General features: G+C 39.7%; 2 protein-coding genes across 4 annotated transcripts in view; one reads left to right on the forward strand and one right to left on the reverse strand.

Annotated features, from left to right (window-relative positions):
• Positions 1-275: 275 nt before the first annotated feature.
• On the forward strand, positions 276-5,739 carry LOC144056718 (twist-related protein 2-like). Its single transcript, XM_077573734.1, has 2 exons — positions 276-1,189; positions 5,107-5,739. Exon 1 carries the CDS (start codon positions 437-439, stop codon positions 1,007-1,009), a length of 573 nt encoding a protein of 190 aa, XP_077429860.1. The 5' UTR covers positions 276-436; the 3' UTR covers positions 1,010-1,189; positions 5,107-5,739.
• A 986-nt stretch (positions 5,740-6,725) lies between these two features.
• LOC144056160 (histone deacetylase 7-like) overlaps positions 6,726-18,636 on the reverse strand; it is a 56,219-nt gene continuing 44,308 nt past the window's right edge. For all 3 annotated transcript variants that reach the window (XM_077572666.1, XM_077572665.1, XM_077572664.1), the window contains exons 20-25: positions 17,661-17,758; positions 12,185-12,303; positions 11,964-12,097; positions 11,797-11,881; positions 9,831-9,978; positions 6,726-7,940 (exon numbers count right to left, since the gene is read on the reverse strand). In XM_077572666.1, the coding sequence (XP_077428792.1) occupies positions 7,913-7,940; positions 9,831-9,978; positions 11,797-11,881; positions 11,964-12,097; positions 12,185-12,303; positions 17,661-17,758 (612 nt within the window). In that variant the 3' untranslated portion in view covers positions 6,726-7,912. The remainder of the gene's footprint in view (positions 7,941-9,830; positions 9,979-11,796; positions 11,882-11,963; positions 12,098-12,184; positions 12,304-17,660; positions 17,759-18,636) is intronic.

An 18,636-nucleotide genomic window follows, 5' to 3' on the forward strand; every position in this document is an offset into this window, starting at 1 on the left:
ACGAGAGCGTGCATGTGGACCCAATCTGGAAACCATAAAGCCTCCGTCATCGCTGCAACATTAAGTCGGGACTTCTGATTGGCCGAGAAGACCACTTACCCCCATCCACTCGTCGCCCGCCCAGCCGACGCAAACTTCCTGTTTCCCTGCCCTGACCCGTCCCCTGGAAGTGTGCTGAGCCAATGAAACGTGCCCACAGGCCCCAAGTCAGCATTTGGTTATAAAAAGGGCGACGATGGTGTGGCCTGTCAGATGGTTTGTTGTTGTTCTGTCTGCCAGGTTGCAAAAGAGAATGCGAGAGTTGAACAAGCGGGAATTCGAGAACGGACACCGATGGAGAAGCGCTCGTAGGACAAGAAGAAGTTGAATTTGTTTTGTTTTTTGCCGTTGTCTGAAAGGCTAAAAAGAGAAGACAGAGGTTTTTGGAAGGTGGAAGATGAGAGAAGAGGTGTCCTGCACTAACTCTCCTGAAGGAGGTCTGGGGGCCAGCGAGGAAGAACTGGAACGGGGCTCCAAGAAGAGTCAACAGACAGGCCAGCGAAAGCGATCGCCACATCCAAAGAAAGACAATCTGGCTCAGACGGAGGACAGCGCCGCCGGCAGTCCCACCGGCCCTCTGCCGGCCGGGCCCAAGAGGGTAAAGAAGAGTCCCTCAGCCGTGGTGAGCCTGGCCCCGGCCTCGCTGGGCCCGCGGCCCGACCAGCCTTTCGAGGACCTCCACTCCCAGCGGGTGATCGCCAACGTGCGGGAGCGCCAGCGCACCCAGTCGCTCAACGACGCCTTCGCCTCGCTGCGCAAGATCATTCCCACGCTGCCTTCGGACAAGCTGAGCAAGATTCAGATCCTGAAACTGGCCTCGCGCTACATCGACTTCCTCTACCAGGTGCTGCAGAGCGACGAGATGGACGCTAAGCTGGCCAGTTGCAACTACCTGGCCCACGAGAGGCTGAGCTACGCCTTCTCCGTCTGGAGGATGGAGGGCGCCTGGGCCATGTCCGCCAGCCACTAGGACCCCCGCACCCCCGTTTTTAGCTTCTCTCTCTCTCTCTCTCTCTCTCTTGTAAATTTCTTATTTAAATCTTCCTGTCTGACCTCACGTCCTCCATCACCTTTCCAACCACTGTTGCTTCTACTGCTCTCCTCCTGTCTGTCCCGCAGTTTAGGAAGACGCTCCACTGCTCAGCCTCAGGTACAAACACACACACACACACACACACACACACACACACACACACACACACACCCGCACCCGAATCCTCTATGACATCAGCGTACAGGCCCGCATGTTTACGTCTACTTTGTAAACAGCACACAACCTCTTTGGTACGCCAACATTTGTCTTTGAGCTCAACAAATAAATAACAAGGCAGGAAGGAAACGGTTTTATTTACGTGTGTTCTGTTTGGGTGAAGCAATCAGTGGCTCACATGCGTTTACGTATGCTTTCGTGATTAGTTTAAGCTTCAAAGGGCAGATTTTGTCTTTGCAATCAGAAATCAACTCAAAAAATTTGTATCAGTTTGCCTTCAGTAGTGTTAAAAATCAAAACAATAATCAGAAATTTGTTACATTTTTGCAAAATGTAATCTGTGGTTTGGGGAATTGTCAATTAAAATAAGTATCGCAAACACGTAGCTTTTCTTTAATCTTTGATTTCTAAAACTGCTGAAAGCATACAATTTAAATAATTATTTTGAACACCTTTATAATATTGATAAGGAAACTGAGAAACAAAAACATTTTTTTTTTTTGCCTGTTTAAATATATTTTTTTAGGGGGGGATTTGCACCCAAAATTAAAAGTAAGTACTAGCATTGATTAAAACAATGGACCAAAATGAAGGAATTCACTAAAAAAAAGCACTTTATTATTCCATTATCTGCACATCATCTTCAAATCACTTGCTTGTCGTGCAGGTAAAGCACGTGAATGTAAAAGTCGCCTCGCGGGGGATTCAGCATGTCACATGGTGCGTGTTGTATGTTGTATCCAGTGTCGTGCAATCAGGCGGCGGCGCTCGGGGCCCAGACAAGCAGGAACCTTTAGATTGGAAACACTTGTGAGCTATTTGGAAGGTGTGTGGACTCGGGTGAGGGTCATGCGTGCATGTGCGCTTGTGTGTGTTTGTTGTCAGCTTCCATTAGCAGCAAGTGTGCACCACTGAGTGTGTGCGTGATATGTAAACACAGATCGCCTTGTGTTTTACGGTGATCAACAATGTCAATGAAAACACACACACGTTCGAGTATCTGACTGGTGAAAAAAAGAAGAAGAAAAAAAAAAAAGCACATGCTTTGAAGTTTCAACATGAGAAAAACACACACTAGCAGACAGTTAGCGCACATGACGATGTCCAGACACAAACGAGCAACCATGTGCTCACTGCAGGTGTTCCCTCACTTATTAGCAAATCTCGACGGGCCTCAGCAACGCGAGTGGAAAGCCGAGGCCGAGCGTCCTTGAACGCAACGCGGTGGTCATTACCATCCACTTTGCCGGCTCTGCTTGCTATCATCCGCTCGGCCTTCGCAGACAACCTCGTAACATCGTGGCTGCAACCGGCCCAAATCGGCTCGTCCTGACCTCGGGGCAGATGTGATGGAGCAGATGTGCCTCGCACCTTATGTTGAGCTGACTTGATAAATTGAAGAGAAAATATGCTGGATTCTGGAAGTCTACATAGGAAATGATTGTGTTATGGAGTCTTTAAAAGTTATTATTCTGATTAATAATTGATTTGGCCAGGAGAAGTTTTTATCATCTACGACCCAATCTAAAAATGTAGCTAATATGATTTTATATGAATTATAGCAAACAGAAAGTTGACCTTACAGGGCAAGGAGCCATATCTTCAACTAGTTGAGCTGAAATGGACACCACGTGCCCCCCTATGAGGCAGTAGAAGCATGTGAGGACCTCCCAGCCAATCAGTGCAGAAAGCGGATGCTAATGATGGAAAATGGGGGGAAATATATGACCTGAACGCAGGGGTCGCCGACCTTTTTGAAACTGAGCTAGTTCTTGTTTAAATTCATGCCAAGGGCTACCAGTTTCATACACATGTCTAAAATAATAAACAAAAATATGACTGTGGAAAATTAATTGTATTTATCCATGTTAAGAAAGTGTACATGTGAATGATTGCTCACAATAATAATCAATAATATTTTTTAGAAAGCAGGAAGCTGATAAACATCAACAGTTTATTTCTGTAAATATCTAAACGAGTCTAGGAAATCACAATGTGCTAGCTCTGGTGAGCTATATTTAGAACAGGCACCATGTTGGTCACCCCTGCACTCATGCATCATGACTATGAATATAATGCTAATGATTTAAAAAGGGTAATGTAATTTATTAAAATAATTTTCTGTGATTTTCCTAATTATAGCATTGTCTTAAAAGTAGCCTCACAGAAACTAAATTTAATTAACACTGCAAACAAATATTCTTGCATTGTAATTTCTTATTATATTATTTATTCATCAATGTTTTTAGAGTTTAACAACTTGCATATGATTTATATTAACAATGAAGTTAATTGTTTAAAAGGAATTTTGCATCAAAAAACACATTTAAAATGTTATCCTCAAAATCTGTATTTACTGAACTACGTATTTTGTTTAGTTGTTTTGTTTAAGTGCGCTAAATTTCTAGGACATCTTTGTTACTCGTCAAAGTAAAGACAACATGGATGCATCCTGATGAGCAAAATGATAGCCTGCATTTTGACACTGAGTGTGCCTCACTATAATTAAGCCTAACTCGACCTAAGTTTATGGCACACTCACGCACACACATAAGGGGCAGAGCCAGAGGAGATAGAAGTGAAGAGCATTTTGATGATAGTTTATACAGAACGAGGACAATTGTTTTCCCCTTCACAAACATCTCATTTTCCAAGTGTCACCCTGTGCATGTTGTGTGTGCGTGCGTGTGCATGAGTGTAATGTACAGTTTGGCCCGAGCTGTTGGACGCTCTTCAGTTCATCATAAATCTCTGGTTGCTCCTTTGGGCTGATCTGAGAGCAGATGGGGCTCATTTTTAAAAGCTTCATGCGCAACTTGCGGTTTCTGATACTGCTCTTTATTTTTAGACACACACTCAAAATGGGAAATGTGTGTGTCGACTACACACATGCTGTTATCCAGGAGTGTGTGTTTGTGTTTTGTTGTGTGCATGCAGCTGCAGGGATGGTGACGCACGTCTGCTTGTTTGACACGTTGGCATGCAAACGCCACGTCTTTGAATAGATGGTGAGCGCATTGACTGTATTGTTTAGTGCTGTTGAACTGTCACCCAAAATAGCCTTTAGCATTAGCTGGCTAGCTGGAACGTATTTCTATCTATCTATCTATCTATCTATCTATCTATCTATCTATCTATCTATCTATCTATCTATCTATCTATCTATCTATCTATCTATCTATCTATCTATCCATCCATCCATCCATCCATCCATCCATCCATCATAGCTAGCTAGCTAACGCCATATGACTACCCCGCTAGCTATTATTTAGCGATCTATCTGTAAGAACATTTGGTCTCTATAATCGATAATTAAATACAAAAATAACTTAAGTTCACATGTGCGGTGCTGCAATCATTTTTGGTCTCATTAATTTGTCTTGTTTGGATATATATTATTATTTAAGAACTACAATGTCCATATCAGGGTGCACGTGACATATTTTGAAATTATTTAAATAATTATCACTATGTGCCAAGTCACACTCTGTTGCTAAAACCCTATTTAAGAATTACTAAATGTCTTAAATAAAGTACGAATTTAAGTAAATTTATAACATTATTAAGTGTTTGTTGTTTACAGTGGTTAAGTGTATCAGTATAAAACTGTTCTGACAAATTGTATAAAATGACAAATAATACGTCGCTAAAAGTTGCTATAAAAAACATGAATTTAAAAGTAAAATAAAAATAAAAATTGAGAACCAAAATGATTTATTTTCTCATGTGCATTTAGGAAGAAGTGGAACCTTCTGGATTAAGTGTGTAAAAGTGCAGTACACACAGTGCAAATAAATTATCTGTTGAATATGTTGACATCACCGAGTATGTTGAGCCGTCTCTCTATTTCTCTGCAGAAAGCCAACAAGTGGAAAATTCCGTCTGACAACAATGAAATGTTCCCGCTTCAACCGTCAGCCCAACTTTCTTTGGGGTCACTTTTTCCCCCTCCATTGGACCCGTGCTTGACACGTGACACTGAGACGTACTTCTCCAACTTGACTCTGAACTGAGAAGACGTGACTTTTCCAAATGATGTCTTCATCGACAAACAGCTGGCCTGCAGTGACAATCAAACAAGATGGCCGCCCGTAAGCGCTTCGGACGCGGGCACGGCCGATGAATGTTTACAGCAAAAATGCTAATAAGCTAATCGCTTTGGCTCTCAAGGGCCTCCGCTCATGGGAAGAGGAGTCAAATCTGATTTGGTTCCGCAGTAATTGGACCACTTTTCGCATCTGATTCTCCTTTGTAAATATCATGAACTGCTTCCAACTTTTACACATGCAGAAGCACTTCTTCTTCTGTAGATGCTGTGCTGTGTTATACTGTAATGCAAGAACATATGAGTGATGTATTTCTGGCATTTCTTGAGGCAAACATGTTGTCAAATGCGTGTTGATCAGGAATCACTGCGAAATGCAGACGTTGCTCTTCAATTTGTAGAGTTTTGCATCTGCTAGTGATAATCTTTGTTGTGTCAGCTCCTGTGGCCAATAAAACCTTTTTTTTGTAGAGACTGCTGCATATGTTGGTGTATATCGTCTTTCAGGGAGAATAAGTTCTAATTTTGTTTACATTTATCTTTTTAAAAGTCGTTATTGTTTTGAAAAGAAAGCAAGTTGGAATCATGCAGTAATCAATTGAGTCTTCAGGGCAGCAAGGACCATGTGGTACGTACGAGAATGGATTACAGTATTCCTAAAATTGAATACATGTAACACTATTTGTAATGGACAGCAAAGTATGGCGGTTGGTCTTATTGAGAGGTTCTGGGTTCGAATTTTGAATTAATCAAAAGGCATTTTATTTTGAACAAAAATAATAATAATTAAAAGTTTTTTGGTGATTGCTGAATACTCTGCATACAGGTGACGTTGAGGTGCTAAACTAAATAAAAGGTGAATTTATTATCCAAAAAAGGCTTATTATCATCTCACAAAATGTTTATTTGTTATTTTAGAACCTTTTTAAATGATTGCTGCATAATTATACGAATAGGTTTAAATAACAGGCAGCGTCAAACGGAAAGAGCTTGTTAGTGCAAAGCACTACCAGTTTGACTCAAAGTTTTTAAAATGGTAAATGATTAAGAATACCTAATTATATGAATATAAGTGAAGACACTTATGTTAATGATGATCAATACTGATCTACTATTAAACAAAGCAGGAAATAAGTAAGTATCACTATAAAACACTTTATTTCTATAAATCTCCGTAATTGTTTGCATTTTGAAATGATCACTTGTAGAACATTCCAAGTAAATTACAATGTCCCATCACCGGTGAGTTATTTTTAGGCTACTTATGTGGTCCTTGGGGACCACCTGGTACTTGCGGGCACCACATTGGTGACTACTGTAAATATTATATTAATATTTCTTATTCATTACTATATAATATAAATTATAATATTGATGAATATTTGTAATTCATTTTTATTGTTAATTAAAATACAATTAAAAAGTGGTTCTTTGACGAAAATGATTCAGCGGAGATCAAGGACACAATAAGACATAATATTTTTTTTTTAAATGAATATAATTCTTCTTTTTTCAACAGTTAAAGATTAAAAATGAGACAATCAAAAAGGCATCATGTAACGTGTCTTTCATGTAGCTTGGTCAGATACTTCATTTCACCATTTGGTCTCTTTAAGTAAGCACACGGGGCAGTTTTTCTTTTTAGTCATGTACAAAAATAGGTTTTCGTTAAGACAACAGGTGAGTAAGATATGTCAGATGCAAAGTACAACGTCAACATCATTGATCGGCCAGCTCGCCGTTGTTTGTTTTCACATTGTCAGCACATTAGTGAGGGCTTGACATGAACATCCTGATATTATAATAAAGAGCAAACGCAATGTATTAAAAAACAACAACATTGCGCAGTCACATACAAGAGCATCTCAAAGAATGTTATGTATAAATAACAAAAAATTACAGAGCCCTTTCTTTGAGATGGGATCTTTTTTTCAACATTTCGGGGATGCAAAAAAAAAAAAACATTAAGAAAATTCTTAAAGCCTTGCCAGTCCATCGAAGGCACATTGTACTCGAATAACAAGGTTCTGTTGCAAGCACGAGTCCGTTGGATCACAAAGGCCTTCTGTGGCAGTGCCATTGTTAGTGAGGGGATTAAGTACATATTTCAAAATACAGCAGGAATGCTCATCCACAGGTACGAAAAAACAACACAGTTCCACTTGACAACATCAAGTCCTTGCGACCCCCGTCCCGGGGGGCATGTGCACTGTGGACTCCTGACAACCTGACATCAATCATCTTCAATTGGTCACGCCGCTCTGAGGCTTGTCTCGTGTGTAAAGAAGTCCTTGCAGGTTACGATGCGATGACGGTGGGCTCGGTCAAAAGCACTGCATCCAGGCCAAGTGAGAAGATTCCAAAAAAACAATAAAAAATAAATCACCGTAGCCAGAATTTTTTTTTTCAGAAAATCTGAGCACAAACAGAACCAAACTGTCCACATGCGACAGTATATAGTGCAAAATGGATGATTTCTTTTGGTTAGTCATCATAAGTGGATGTCTGCTCTCCTTCACAGGCACATTTATGTGTGTGTGTGTGTGTGTGTGCGCTTCCATTAAGGAACGTGAGAAGGTCGTCCGTTTCCAAAGATTCTCTCTTCCTGTGGAATGACTTTACTCTGGCGTTTTTGCTGCATTTTTCCTGAATTAAGAAGAAAAATCGTTGTGAGTCATGTGATTCAGCACACTACAAACTAGCACAGTGAACTCCCGCCTTGTTTTTGTGTGTGTGTGTGTGTGAAACCTACAACTACAGTATTCTCACAAAAACGAGCCTACTTGCGTTTGTTTGCGTATTTTTGTGATGCAAACAGCAGCGTGATTTAAGATTAAAAGTAAAGCGGCGACATCAAACAAGGCTACTTTGTGGAGTTCACGTCGGAGAAAGCAGGGTGGTAAACATCTCAAGATGATGCAGAGAAAGGTCCAGATCATTATTGGCAGAAGTGCTAGTTAACAGCTGATCAGCTGGTAAGCTGCTTAACACTAAGTAAGTACAGAGTCGTTTTTGTGATCTTTACACTACTGAGTCAAAAACGAATTTATTGACTTACACCAACAGGCTGTTCATTTTTGGTTCCTGACACCACAAGCATACTTTTTAGATACTTTTTCTGTGCCGTGCGGTGCTATTTCCTATCCATTCTGTATGTTGCACCTTGTTAGGCTAAATGCAAAAATATGTAGCATTTTTTCCCATAATGCCACAAGTATTGACATACACATAAGGCATACAACCCAAGTACATATTTTTTTTTTTTAGCACCTGGCCTATTATACCAACACGTTTGAAAATTCAGTAAATATTGGTTATCTGTATATTTTTTTTTAATGTCCGCATTCTGTAGTGCATAATTTCCTTTCGGCATTTTAGCCCATAATGCCACAGGGACTTGTGCATACCCAGTTGCATTATGGGAAATCATGCCTTGCAGACGAAATTATGAATAAACAATGTTTACTTATTTAATTTTCTAACAAATTGCAAAAATGTAGGCCAAATATAAAAATAAAAATAAAGCATTTTTTTTAAACTTGTTTTTTTAACTTGATCTGAATATATGACTGGATGGCCGATAGCCCATACACGCCCGTGCAAGCCGTTAAAGCCACAGAGCGGCCATCTTACTCCTCCCATCTCGCAAGCAGACTACTGTATAAACTATACGGTATACGTGCAGATTAGACATGTATAGCTCGTAGGCTCTTAGTATAGGGCCCCGGGGGGTGGGGGAGGTTTGTGGCGGGGTGGTCACTATTTTTTTTACAAGTAAAAAAAATAGGACGGTATGTGCTGCTTTGAAGACCCCCTTTTTCTTTTATCGCTCAGTTCCTTAGACCCCAATATTAGATTTGGCAGAAGCATCTTTTGTTTAATTACAGTTATAAATCTTTGATAAAAAAAAAAGTTTCCTCCTGTAAACATCATTAAGCATATAATTTTTGTATATAATATAATGTATTTAAGGCAAGTTGTAAAATGTCCGAAGCCCTCTTGTTTATCTTCAACAAATTTAAAACATCATAAATCATGCTGTTTCTACGAAGTATGGTTTCAAATGTTTTCCAATTTCAATACTGTTAATGTATAGGATCGTATGCCGAGAAACATTTCTTGGGAGGAGCAATATGGTGGCCTCACCGCTTTAACTTGGCCTATCGGGTATCCAATAATATATACAGATTTGAATGTATTTGAAAATAAGTACATTTAGAAATATATACGTAAATGTTTGAACGTACTTGCGAATACATTTAAGCATATTTATTATTGTATTTCAAGTATCCAACATATCAGTTTCTCCTGATGCTGCGTCATGAGGTCGAATGTAAAAGCGCTTTGAGGGTCTTGCCAGGTGGAAAAACGTTAATAAATGAAGCGCCATTTACTATTTGCATGCTAATGAGCAAATATTAAAGCCTGACTGGATGAATATTATTGTTGAAACTCCGATATTATATGCGTAAATTCGTGACTAGCGAACGGCGAGTAGGCGGTGTTTTTGAGGATTTACGCAAACATTTGGCAAACCTGTCAGAGGCGCCGGCTCCCATGGAAAGCGAGGCGATGGCGTCGACGGCGTCGCTGTCCGAGTCCCGCCTCAGCCACCGCCTCTGCGCCTGCAGGTAGGACAGCTCCACCGTGGCGGACGAGTCCTTCACGCTCTGCCAGTAGTCACCTGACAGAGAGGGGAGGGGTCGGAAGATGAACGTCGTGTTGGCGGCGAAGGCTGTCACCTGCTCGGCGCTGTTTAATGCCACGCCATCCAAACAGCCCGCGGTCTAAATATCCTTGTTGAGAACATCAGAAATGTAAACTGAAAGGGCGTGTGACACACATTGAGAGGAAGTTTCAATCAGGCCAATGTGTTGCGAGAACACAACTCCCATATATTTCTCCCCAGGCCTAAATCATAGGCTTAACATTCTTGTGGCTTTGCAAATATTTTTAATTAATCTAATTTGCTTGGGATAACATTTGTGCGCAATCAGGAGGGGATGTTGCGAAGGTCGTGTGCCAGAGAAGTGTTTGAAGATAATTGGAGCCAGGGCGGCCTTGTGTGTGTGTGTGTGTGTGTGTGCGTGTGTGTGTGGGATGGCTGGAGGGAGGGATGAGCGCCGGGGGTGTAAAGGAGGAGAGGTGACCAGGGAGCAGCATTGATGAGGAGGAAGAAAAAGAAGGTGAGCACCTCCAAAGATTCAATTACAGACGATCCAAATGGAGCTACGCCGGGATGCTTTTCCACTTTGATTTATTTCAATTTCCTTAAGGAAATAACAGAAATGAATCCCTTCCAGGCTTAAACTGTTACCAATATTAAATGCTCTACAAGCTGTACACACAGGAAATGTTTGATATAAAGTTTTTTCATTATAAAATGCTACACAAGTGAAAAAATTTATTGTTATTGTAAGTTATTGAAGTACATGAACCAATCAGAGACAGAAGGCGCGATTGACAAACCTGTTACCTTGGGCCTCAGGAGCTTTACTCAAATAAATAATAATAGTAATAATAATAAATATATTTTTTTAAATGCCCATTTTGGTTTATGGCACCCATATTCACGTAGTGCTGCCTCCATGATTGAAAATGCTTTTAATGTTTTTACGGACGCTTTCAGTTTTTTCCTGAGCTTCACCCTTGGGTCGTCATGGTGACAAAATCCATACTGGCCTTTGGCCCAGCATTACCGAGTATTCTGTTGATGAGTTGCATGACATTAGCAAGATAAGAAATGGGTTTTGGAAGGTAAATAAAGTAAATATACAGAAATATATTTAACTCATCTGCTCCCAAAAACGTATAAATATGTTCTATTTTAAGTGTTTTAGGTGTCCCAAAGACGCATTTATACGTTTTTATGTTGTTGTTGTTTTTTACACGCCCTGCGATTGGCTGGCAACCAGTTCAGGGTGTACCCCGCCTACTGCGCGAAGCCAGCTGCGATAGGCTTCAGCGCCCCCCGCAACCCTTGTGAGGATTAAGCGGTTAAGAAAATGGATGGATGGATGAAAAATTGCCCTTAATTTCTTGAAATTTTAAGGGAAAATTCTATATTGGGAGATATAGGCCTCACTTTAAAATGTTTTTTTTTATTAATTAAAAAATACTTGTGGTATCGGTACTTGTATCGGTGGCTACTCAAGAGTTGAGTACTACTTATACTGTTATCAATCTGAAAAACAGTAGTATCAAATATTCCTAATATTATATTCATAGTTTTTATTGATTCTTAACATTATTATATTTATAACATGTATAATGTATTACGCTAATAAATATTTTTATTTTATAGTTTTCTTCCATGCCCCGCTTAAAGGTGCATTGACATGCTCGACATGACTTGGGAAGCTTTTCAAAACCGCATTCGGCAAATAGTATATTCCAAAATGAGGAAAAATATGAAAATGAATGATGTACAAAAAACAGGAAGTGCGTTTGTTTTCCCTGTTGATGCTCCCAGCGGCGCTGCGTTGATGTCATTTTTGCTCACCTTGAACTTGGATGACACTCAGTAGTGACTGCACAGCGTTATCGCAAGGCTTTTGGTCCAACACGGACTGGGACAAAGGCTCCACCTGAGGTCCAAGAAGGGGGCAGAGTTGAGATGATGGTACGTGGAGGCGCATACACACACACACACACACATACACATCTCACCTCCATTCCCAGCAATGCGCTGACGCAGGCTTCAGAAGCGTCACAGATGGCCTTGAGGTCTTGTCCCCCCTCCAGAGCCAGAACCACGCGACCCCCAGCTAGTGACATCAGCTGTCGAGTAAGGAACCCAAAACCTGGTGGAACCCAAGCACACACATTAAGTTGAATTCAGGTCACTTTTGTGCTTCTGTTTGGTGAATTCACGACCGACGGAGTCTTACACTTGGCTGTGACCTTGTAGCCTCCCAATGGCGGCGCGTGGCCTTCGACTGCATCGAATCCGGAAGAGACCAGCACCACATCAGGGGAAAACTCGTGGGCGATGGGCATCACCACGGATCTGAGGAGGTAAACGTAAACAGGATGACTTCATATGTAGCTTCAGTGAACTGTTTTGAGTTAAAATGGCACCCTGATATCTGAGTTTCTTTCAAGTAAAAAAATACAATGTCATCGTGAAGATATGGAGGCTAACATTATTTGCTAAAGCTACATTCAGCCCTGATTGCCTGCAATGTAGTGCACCATGGAATTTTGACGATATATATGAGTTTTGTTAGGTCAGGTTTTTGTTTGGTCCGTCATGTTTCTCAACGTCTGATAAAAGGTCTGACATTTTTTTTTCTTTTTTCTTTTTTAAACATAAAACAGGGACATTTGTGCTCATGGTGTAAAATGAGGGCGCACAAGCAATAACAAGCATTGTATTCTAAAGCTACGGTTACACTATGTGCGGAGAGCAGGACTATAATTGTTTTGGATTTTTCATCATTTAGTCTTTTTTTTCATTTTGAATTTTTTTTAATTCAAATATTTTAATTTGTTTTTAGAGCAAGTTTGTTAGTTTTAAATTTTTATTTTTATTTTCCAAAAAAAGCTTTGTTTTGTTATTTTTATTAGTTTTAGTATTAGTTTTTTTTTAAATTAATATATAAAGTTATGGTTACACTATGTGCGGGGAGCAGGGCTATAAGTGTTTTGGTTTTGTCATTATTTAGTCTTTTTTTTCATTTTGACTTTTTTTTTATTCAAATATTTTTAATTAGTTTTTAGAGCAAGTTTGTTAGTTGATATTTCTTCAAAAAAGCTTTGTTTTAGTTAATTTTTATTAGTTTTAGTATTATTATTTTTTAATATATAAAGCTATGGATACAGTATGTGCAGGGAGAGCAGGGCTATAATTGTTTGTTTTCTTTTTATTTTATTATTTTTTGTTTCAGTTAATTTTAATTAGTTTTTATTTATTTCTTTTTTAAATATATATATATATATATAGCTACATTTACATGATGCACGGGGAGCAGGGCAAATTTTGTTTAAAAAAACGTTGTTTTAGTTAATTTTTATTACTTTTAGTATTAGTTTTTTTTAATACATGGAGTGCAAGATAATAAAAAAAAGGTCACAAGTATTGTGTAATAAAGTAAACTGCAATTCTCAAACGACTTTTTGACTTCAGAAGTGTGAGGCAGACATGCTAACTGCTCTTTCACCATGAGAAATAGTGTTTGAAAATGAGACTTGCAAGGTGCATCAAGTCTCATTCGTCATAGATAATGCAATGTAAAAAAAATATAATTAAATTAAATGTTTGACACTGTAACATATTGTTTATACATCCAATGTGTTTTCAATTCCAAAAAACAAAATCTGTTGTTGCCAGCGACCCAGATCTGATAGTGTTAGACCTTCGAGATTTCACTCTACATGACAAACTCAACAAACATGAAAAACAATAGTGACGAAAAAAATGCAAGTGAGCTCCATGGATAAAGTGCTTGACATTTCCCTGCATAATGTGTCAATTTGAAAACACAGTCTCATGACAGAAATTTGACAAGTGTCATATGTTTTGAATGGACTGGTGGTTCCGGGTGAGAACACGTGCAAAGAGAGCACAAGTGAAAACACCGTGCGAAGGAAGGCCTGTGTCACAAACAGGTAGAAATGAGACACCCTGTGCACTCCAGGGAGAACACTTTCCTTGGTTCTCTACTTCCTTCCCTCGCCGGTTGCCAAAGCGCACATACGGCCCATGCCGCGTTTGATTCTCTCCCTCTTTCTGCGGCAGTTCAAAGGCGTTTGTGTACGTCTGGTTCCTATTAGGAGCTCGTCCCTCTTCTCACGTCACTGACAGCCACCCATCTGGGATCCATTGGGCCTAATTACGCCGCCTTTGGATTCTCTAACAATTGCGCCCCCCCACTTCTTCTCCCTCTCTCCTCCTCTGTATTCTTCTCTCCTCCACCACACTTTGGGATGTGTCAGTAGCCGGGGAAAGATGAACACACAGCGCTACTGGCCAGTGGAATGACCTTAAATATGGACCACCGTCGTGAGCCGCCAAACATACACAAAACATCATGACGCCTCACCTCAGTGCAACTGAGCTGTTGCTTGATTGCACTTGAGTCTCAGCACCACTGGGAACCACGAGCCTGTCACATACAGGCAGCCAAAAACAGACACACATCACCAGCGACCCGAGTCTGGCTCGCGTTTCCCTCCATCCTGAGGAGAGTCCGGAACACGCTGTCATCCAAACAATGGATTCAAATTAAACTACGCAAACTGGCAGCGCACCGACAGCATAAACAGGAACTTATGATGCATTAAATTGTGTCCATTTTGTGCGTTATGCCTTTCGTTGCACTAATCACGTAATGAGAACAAATGCAGTGAGACATTACAATGCAATTTAGTAGGCTCTACCCTTTGAAGTTTGTGAAGAATGTCTAATGTTGCCCACTTCTTCTCTTAATTTGTGACTGTAATCATGTTGCTGTTATAATACAATTTGATGTAGGTAAGTTACAGTAATTGATCGACTGATTGATTGCAACCAGCAGTGAGCTAGCTAGCTAGCTAGCTAGCTAGCTAGCTAGCTAGCTATCGAGCTATCAAGCTTAGATTTGGCCATTTGCCAATCACACAGTTGTCGTAGCGATTCATATAATAAACCCATTAAAAGGGACTGTGTAGCTGTTAAATTATTTCCTCTTTTCTTCCAAATTCACATTTGCATTCTCATTCGCATCTAATCGAAAGAATCACGGGAAATGTTACAGTATGTGATAAACGGCAGCCAGCTTCAAATAGCTGTCGGGACAGAGCAAAAAAAGGTTGGATAATGGTGAGCGCATTAACTGTATTGTTTAGTGCTGTTGAACTATCACCTAACATAGCATTAGCTGGCTAGCTGGAACATATTTCTTCCTTTTTTCTCTCTCTCTCTCTCTCTCTCTCTCTCTCTCTATCTATCTATCTATCTATCTAGAATAGATAGATAAATAAATAGATTTTATTGCATTAATCCCATGGGGAAATTCAATATGTAGCTTTAAGCTATTGTCAACTTCTAATGGAAGTTTAGAAAACCAGTTTAAAACATTCAAAAACACCAGTTTAAATATAATAATTTGATTACAATGTATTCATATTGATGGTTGTGTTTACCCAATTCAGCCATAAATGGCTGAGTTGCATCAGACAATTCAACTGGCGTGAAAATTGTGTCAAACAAATAACAAACCTGGATAGGAGAAGCCAATATACCAATATAGACAGAAATATCCATCCCTATTACGCAATGAATGCATCTTTGCCAATCAGAGAAAACCCTAACCGTGTTGTTTGGTTTCTTACTGTAAAAGGCATCATATTCCCCTGCTATACCTTGGTTTATTTACCCAGCTACATCGCACATTTATTTTGTGGAACATACTACATCTACTTGTCTATCATTGTCCCCATTACCTCTAGTTTATAATGATATATATGTTTTTTTTTAAATAGTACACCACAATCGCTGATGCACTTCAGCCATTTATTCAAGACAGGGACAACAGCGTAATAATAATAATAATAATAATAATAATAATAATATGTTTAAATGTGTTTAAAGCATATGGGAGGAGTGCAACTATGTAAACAAATGCAATTTTCTATGGTTTCTCTCTCTCTTTTTTTTTTGCAAGGAAGGAAGATTTATTGTAACTACATGTATGTATATGTTTGCTTTTTTTAGCCATTATAATGTTCTCATGAAAAGAATGACCAAATGGTTGGAAATGGTGTCATGTAAAGTTCCCCAGAGGCTCTGGCACTTCCACCAGGAATCCTTTCCCCCACATTATCACGCAAAAGTGCAAATACTGTAAAGATTGTGGTTAGCAAAGGAAGTTTTACGCATGAAAACGCTTCTCGTTTCCCGATACTGGGTGAAAAACCAAAACCAAACGGCTGCTCTGGAAAGAACCACCAGTTGTTCCTTAATTACCATTCTAAACTCTAGTAAACACTGGACTTAGTGTTTCAAAGCCGGCATACCAGGCCTATGGCTGCTTCTTCTTTTTTTTTCTTTTTTTAATCATTACGGGTAACCTCATTAGCATTTTCCCTTTGACGAGGGGCCCACCCACCAAGTGAGCGGGATGTTGATCTGAAATACGGTTTCATCATCTGGTGTTGAGCCACTAGTGGAAACATTTTACTGTATTGAGCTGAACAAACAAATTTATTAGAGGAAAAAGAAAATAAATCAAAGAAAATAAGAGGTGAGTGAGAGCCAAAAGTAAAAATTCCTTTTTGTGAATTTGTTTATCATGGGAGGAGAGATAATATCACTGCCAATGAATGCCTAAAGTTTGAGCAAACGATTATAGGTAAGATGTGAAAAAACTAATTAGTAGCCATTGTGAAATAGTTCTGATTTTGGTAGAACCATATTACTAATAAGTTCTGCTCTAACAAGCGTGACATATTTTTGTCCTGTTGCGTGAGTTGAAGGTCTCAAGTTGCAGGATTACTGGTGATGCTAATCATCACACTCATTTAGATCAAGCTTTGGTTAGGGACTGAAAGAATGAAATCAAGTACATCAACTTGTTATTTGATTCCTCTGCAAGGTAGCTAACCTTGGCGCTAAGCAACACTTTCACCAGGTGGAGAGCTTTCCAGTGATGAGCAGTCACCTCTTCAGAAATCAAGTGCAACTATTGTAATATGTGGCGATATTCACAAGTGCGCAATCCAGAAAGTTTATGTTGATGTGTGATCTTTATTGGTAGGATTAACACTTTTTATATTTTTAGAAATAGAGTCTATCAAAATAGCTATGGTTCAGCTATGAAACAGAAGATGGTTTCCCATAATGTGTATTAAGAATAAAATACAGTATTTTTTAATATTGTGCACGCTTTATATAGTTATATAAAACGTATAACGTATATAACGCATATACGTTTTATAGTGTTATATGATTTAAAATGTGTACTTTTTCATTACATAAAATTAGTTTCTACCAACATTTTTTCATTATTTATTTATTTATTCATAACACCATTTAGAATATACATGCAGTATTTTTTTTTTGTCATAAAACCTCAAATGGGCTGGGCACCTTTAATGTATGAATTATTTTCTGATCTGTGGGTGTGTGACTTAAAAGTCATCCATCTATTCATTTTCTGCACCACTTATCTTTACTATAGGGCTGAAGTAAAATAAATATTTTCATAAAAAAAGAGTAATTAAAAATAATTTAAACTATATCACAAATATTGACAATACAGACACTATTTAATCGTTTTCAAAAGCATGCATTACATTTAAAAGACGTTTTAACTTATAAGATAATAAACATCATGTGATTGAAGGCTTATGTAAAGAATTGATGGAGACAATAGTTATTTTTACCTGAACGCTGCCAAGTACTCCGCATCACCCATGGGAGGGTTCAATCCACCTGTCCAGCCAATGTTCACATTGAAACCCTCGCCTGCCCCGGCACCAACCTGGAATAGCACAATGAGGGCAAATATTAAAAAAAATGTTCATTCAAATATGCACTTTCCATTACTGTATCCTCCAACCTTACAGTTAAGGGAGATCCTTTGACCTCACATATTAAGGGGGACTGACAGGGAACTGAGGCCCAGTCTTGGAAAGAAGATCTACGGATTCCTCGTTCTCTTTGTAGTCCTGCTAACAGCCATTTAGCCCTTCTCTCAGCCCTTTGCCATCAGTCAATGTGTCAGTTTGAAGGGAGCGTGTGGAGGCTGATTGACACCCTCTTGGCAACAAGGTGTAGTCATGTGTGTGCGTGTGTACGGGCTGCGAGAGGACGAAAGAATGCTGATGAGCATTGCAGAGCGCCTGCCTCCATTCTTCTCTCAGAGGACGGGATGTTCACAGGGCAAACACAAAACACATGAGGCCTTCCATCCTCTGCCAACTGGTAATGTACTCGCTTGCGCGTGCACACACGCACACACCCAGTCGCGCAATTCCTACTATTGCTGCAAGTATCTTGTGCACTCTTCTGTTCTGTGTCTCCCTTTCATGTTGAAAGGGTTGCTGGAATCGATTAGGACTTTGCTGGTTACTGTGTGGTACACGGCACTCTGCGTTATGATGATGACATCACAAGCTTACCCCATGGTGAGTTATATACCTACACGGGGGGGACAGTGAGACTCCAGCGGTTTACCGCACAGCTAAACAGAGGTTGAAGGGCCACTTAAGGTGAAACCACATCCAAGTCAACCGATTGTTTTATGTACCGTCCTCATCATGGGAATTTATGGGAAAACATTGACCATTTACCCTCATAATGGGGGGGGGGGTCGGGTGACTGTGAATCAATGGGTTGTGAATTCTATCATGGGTACTA

Source organism: Vanacampus margaritifer, chromosome 8 (genome assembly GCF_051991255.1).
Source record: "Vanacampus margaritifer isolate UIUO_Vmar chromosome 8, RoL_Vmar_1.0, whole genome shotgun sequence".
NCBI classification, from domain to species: Eukaryota; Metazoa; Chordata; class Actinopteri; order Syngnathiformes; family Syngnathidae; genus Vanacampus; species Vanacampus margaritifer.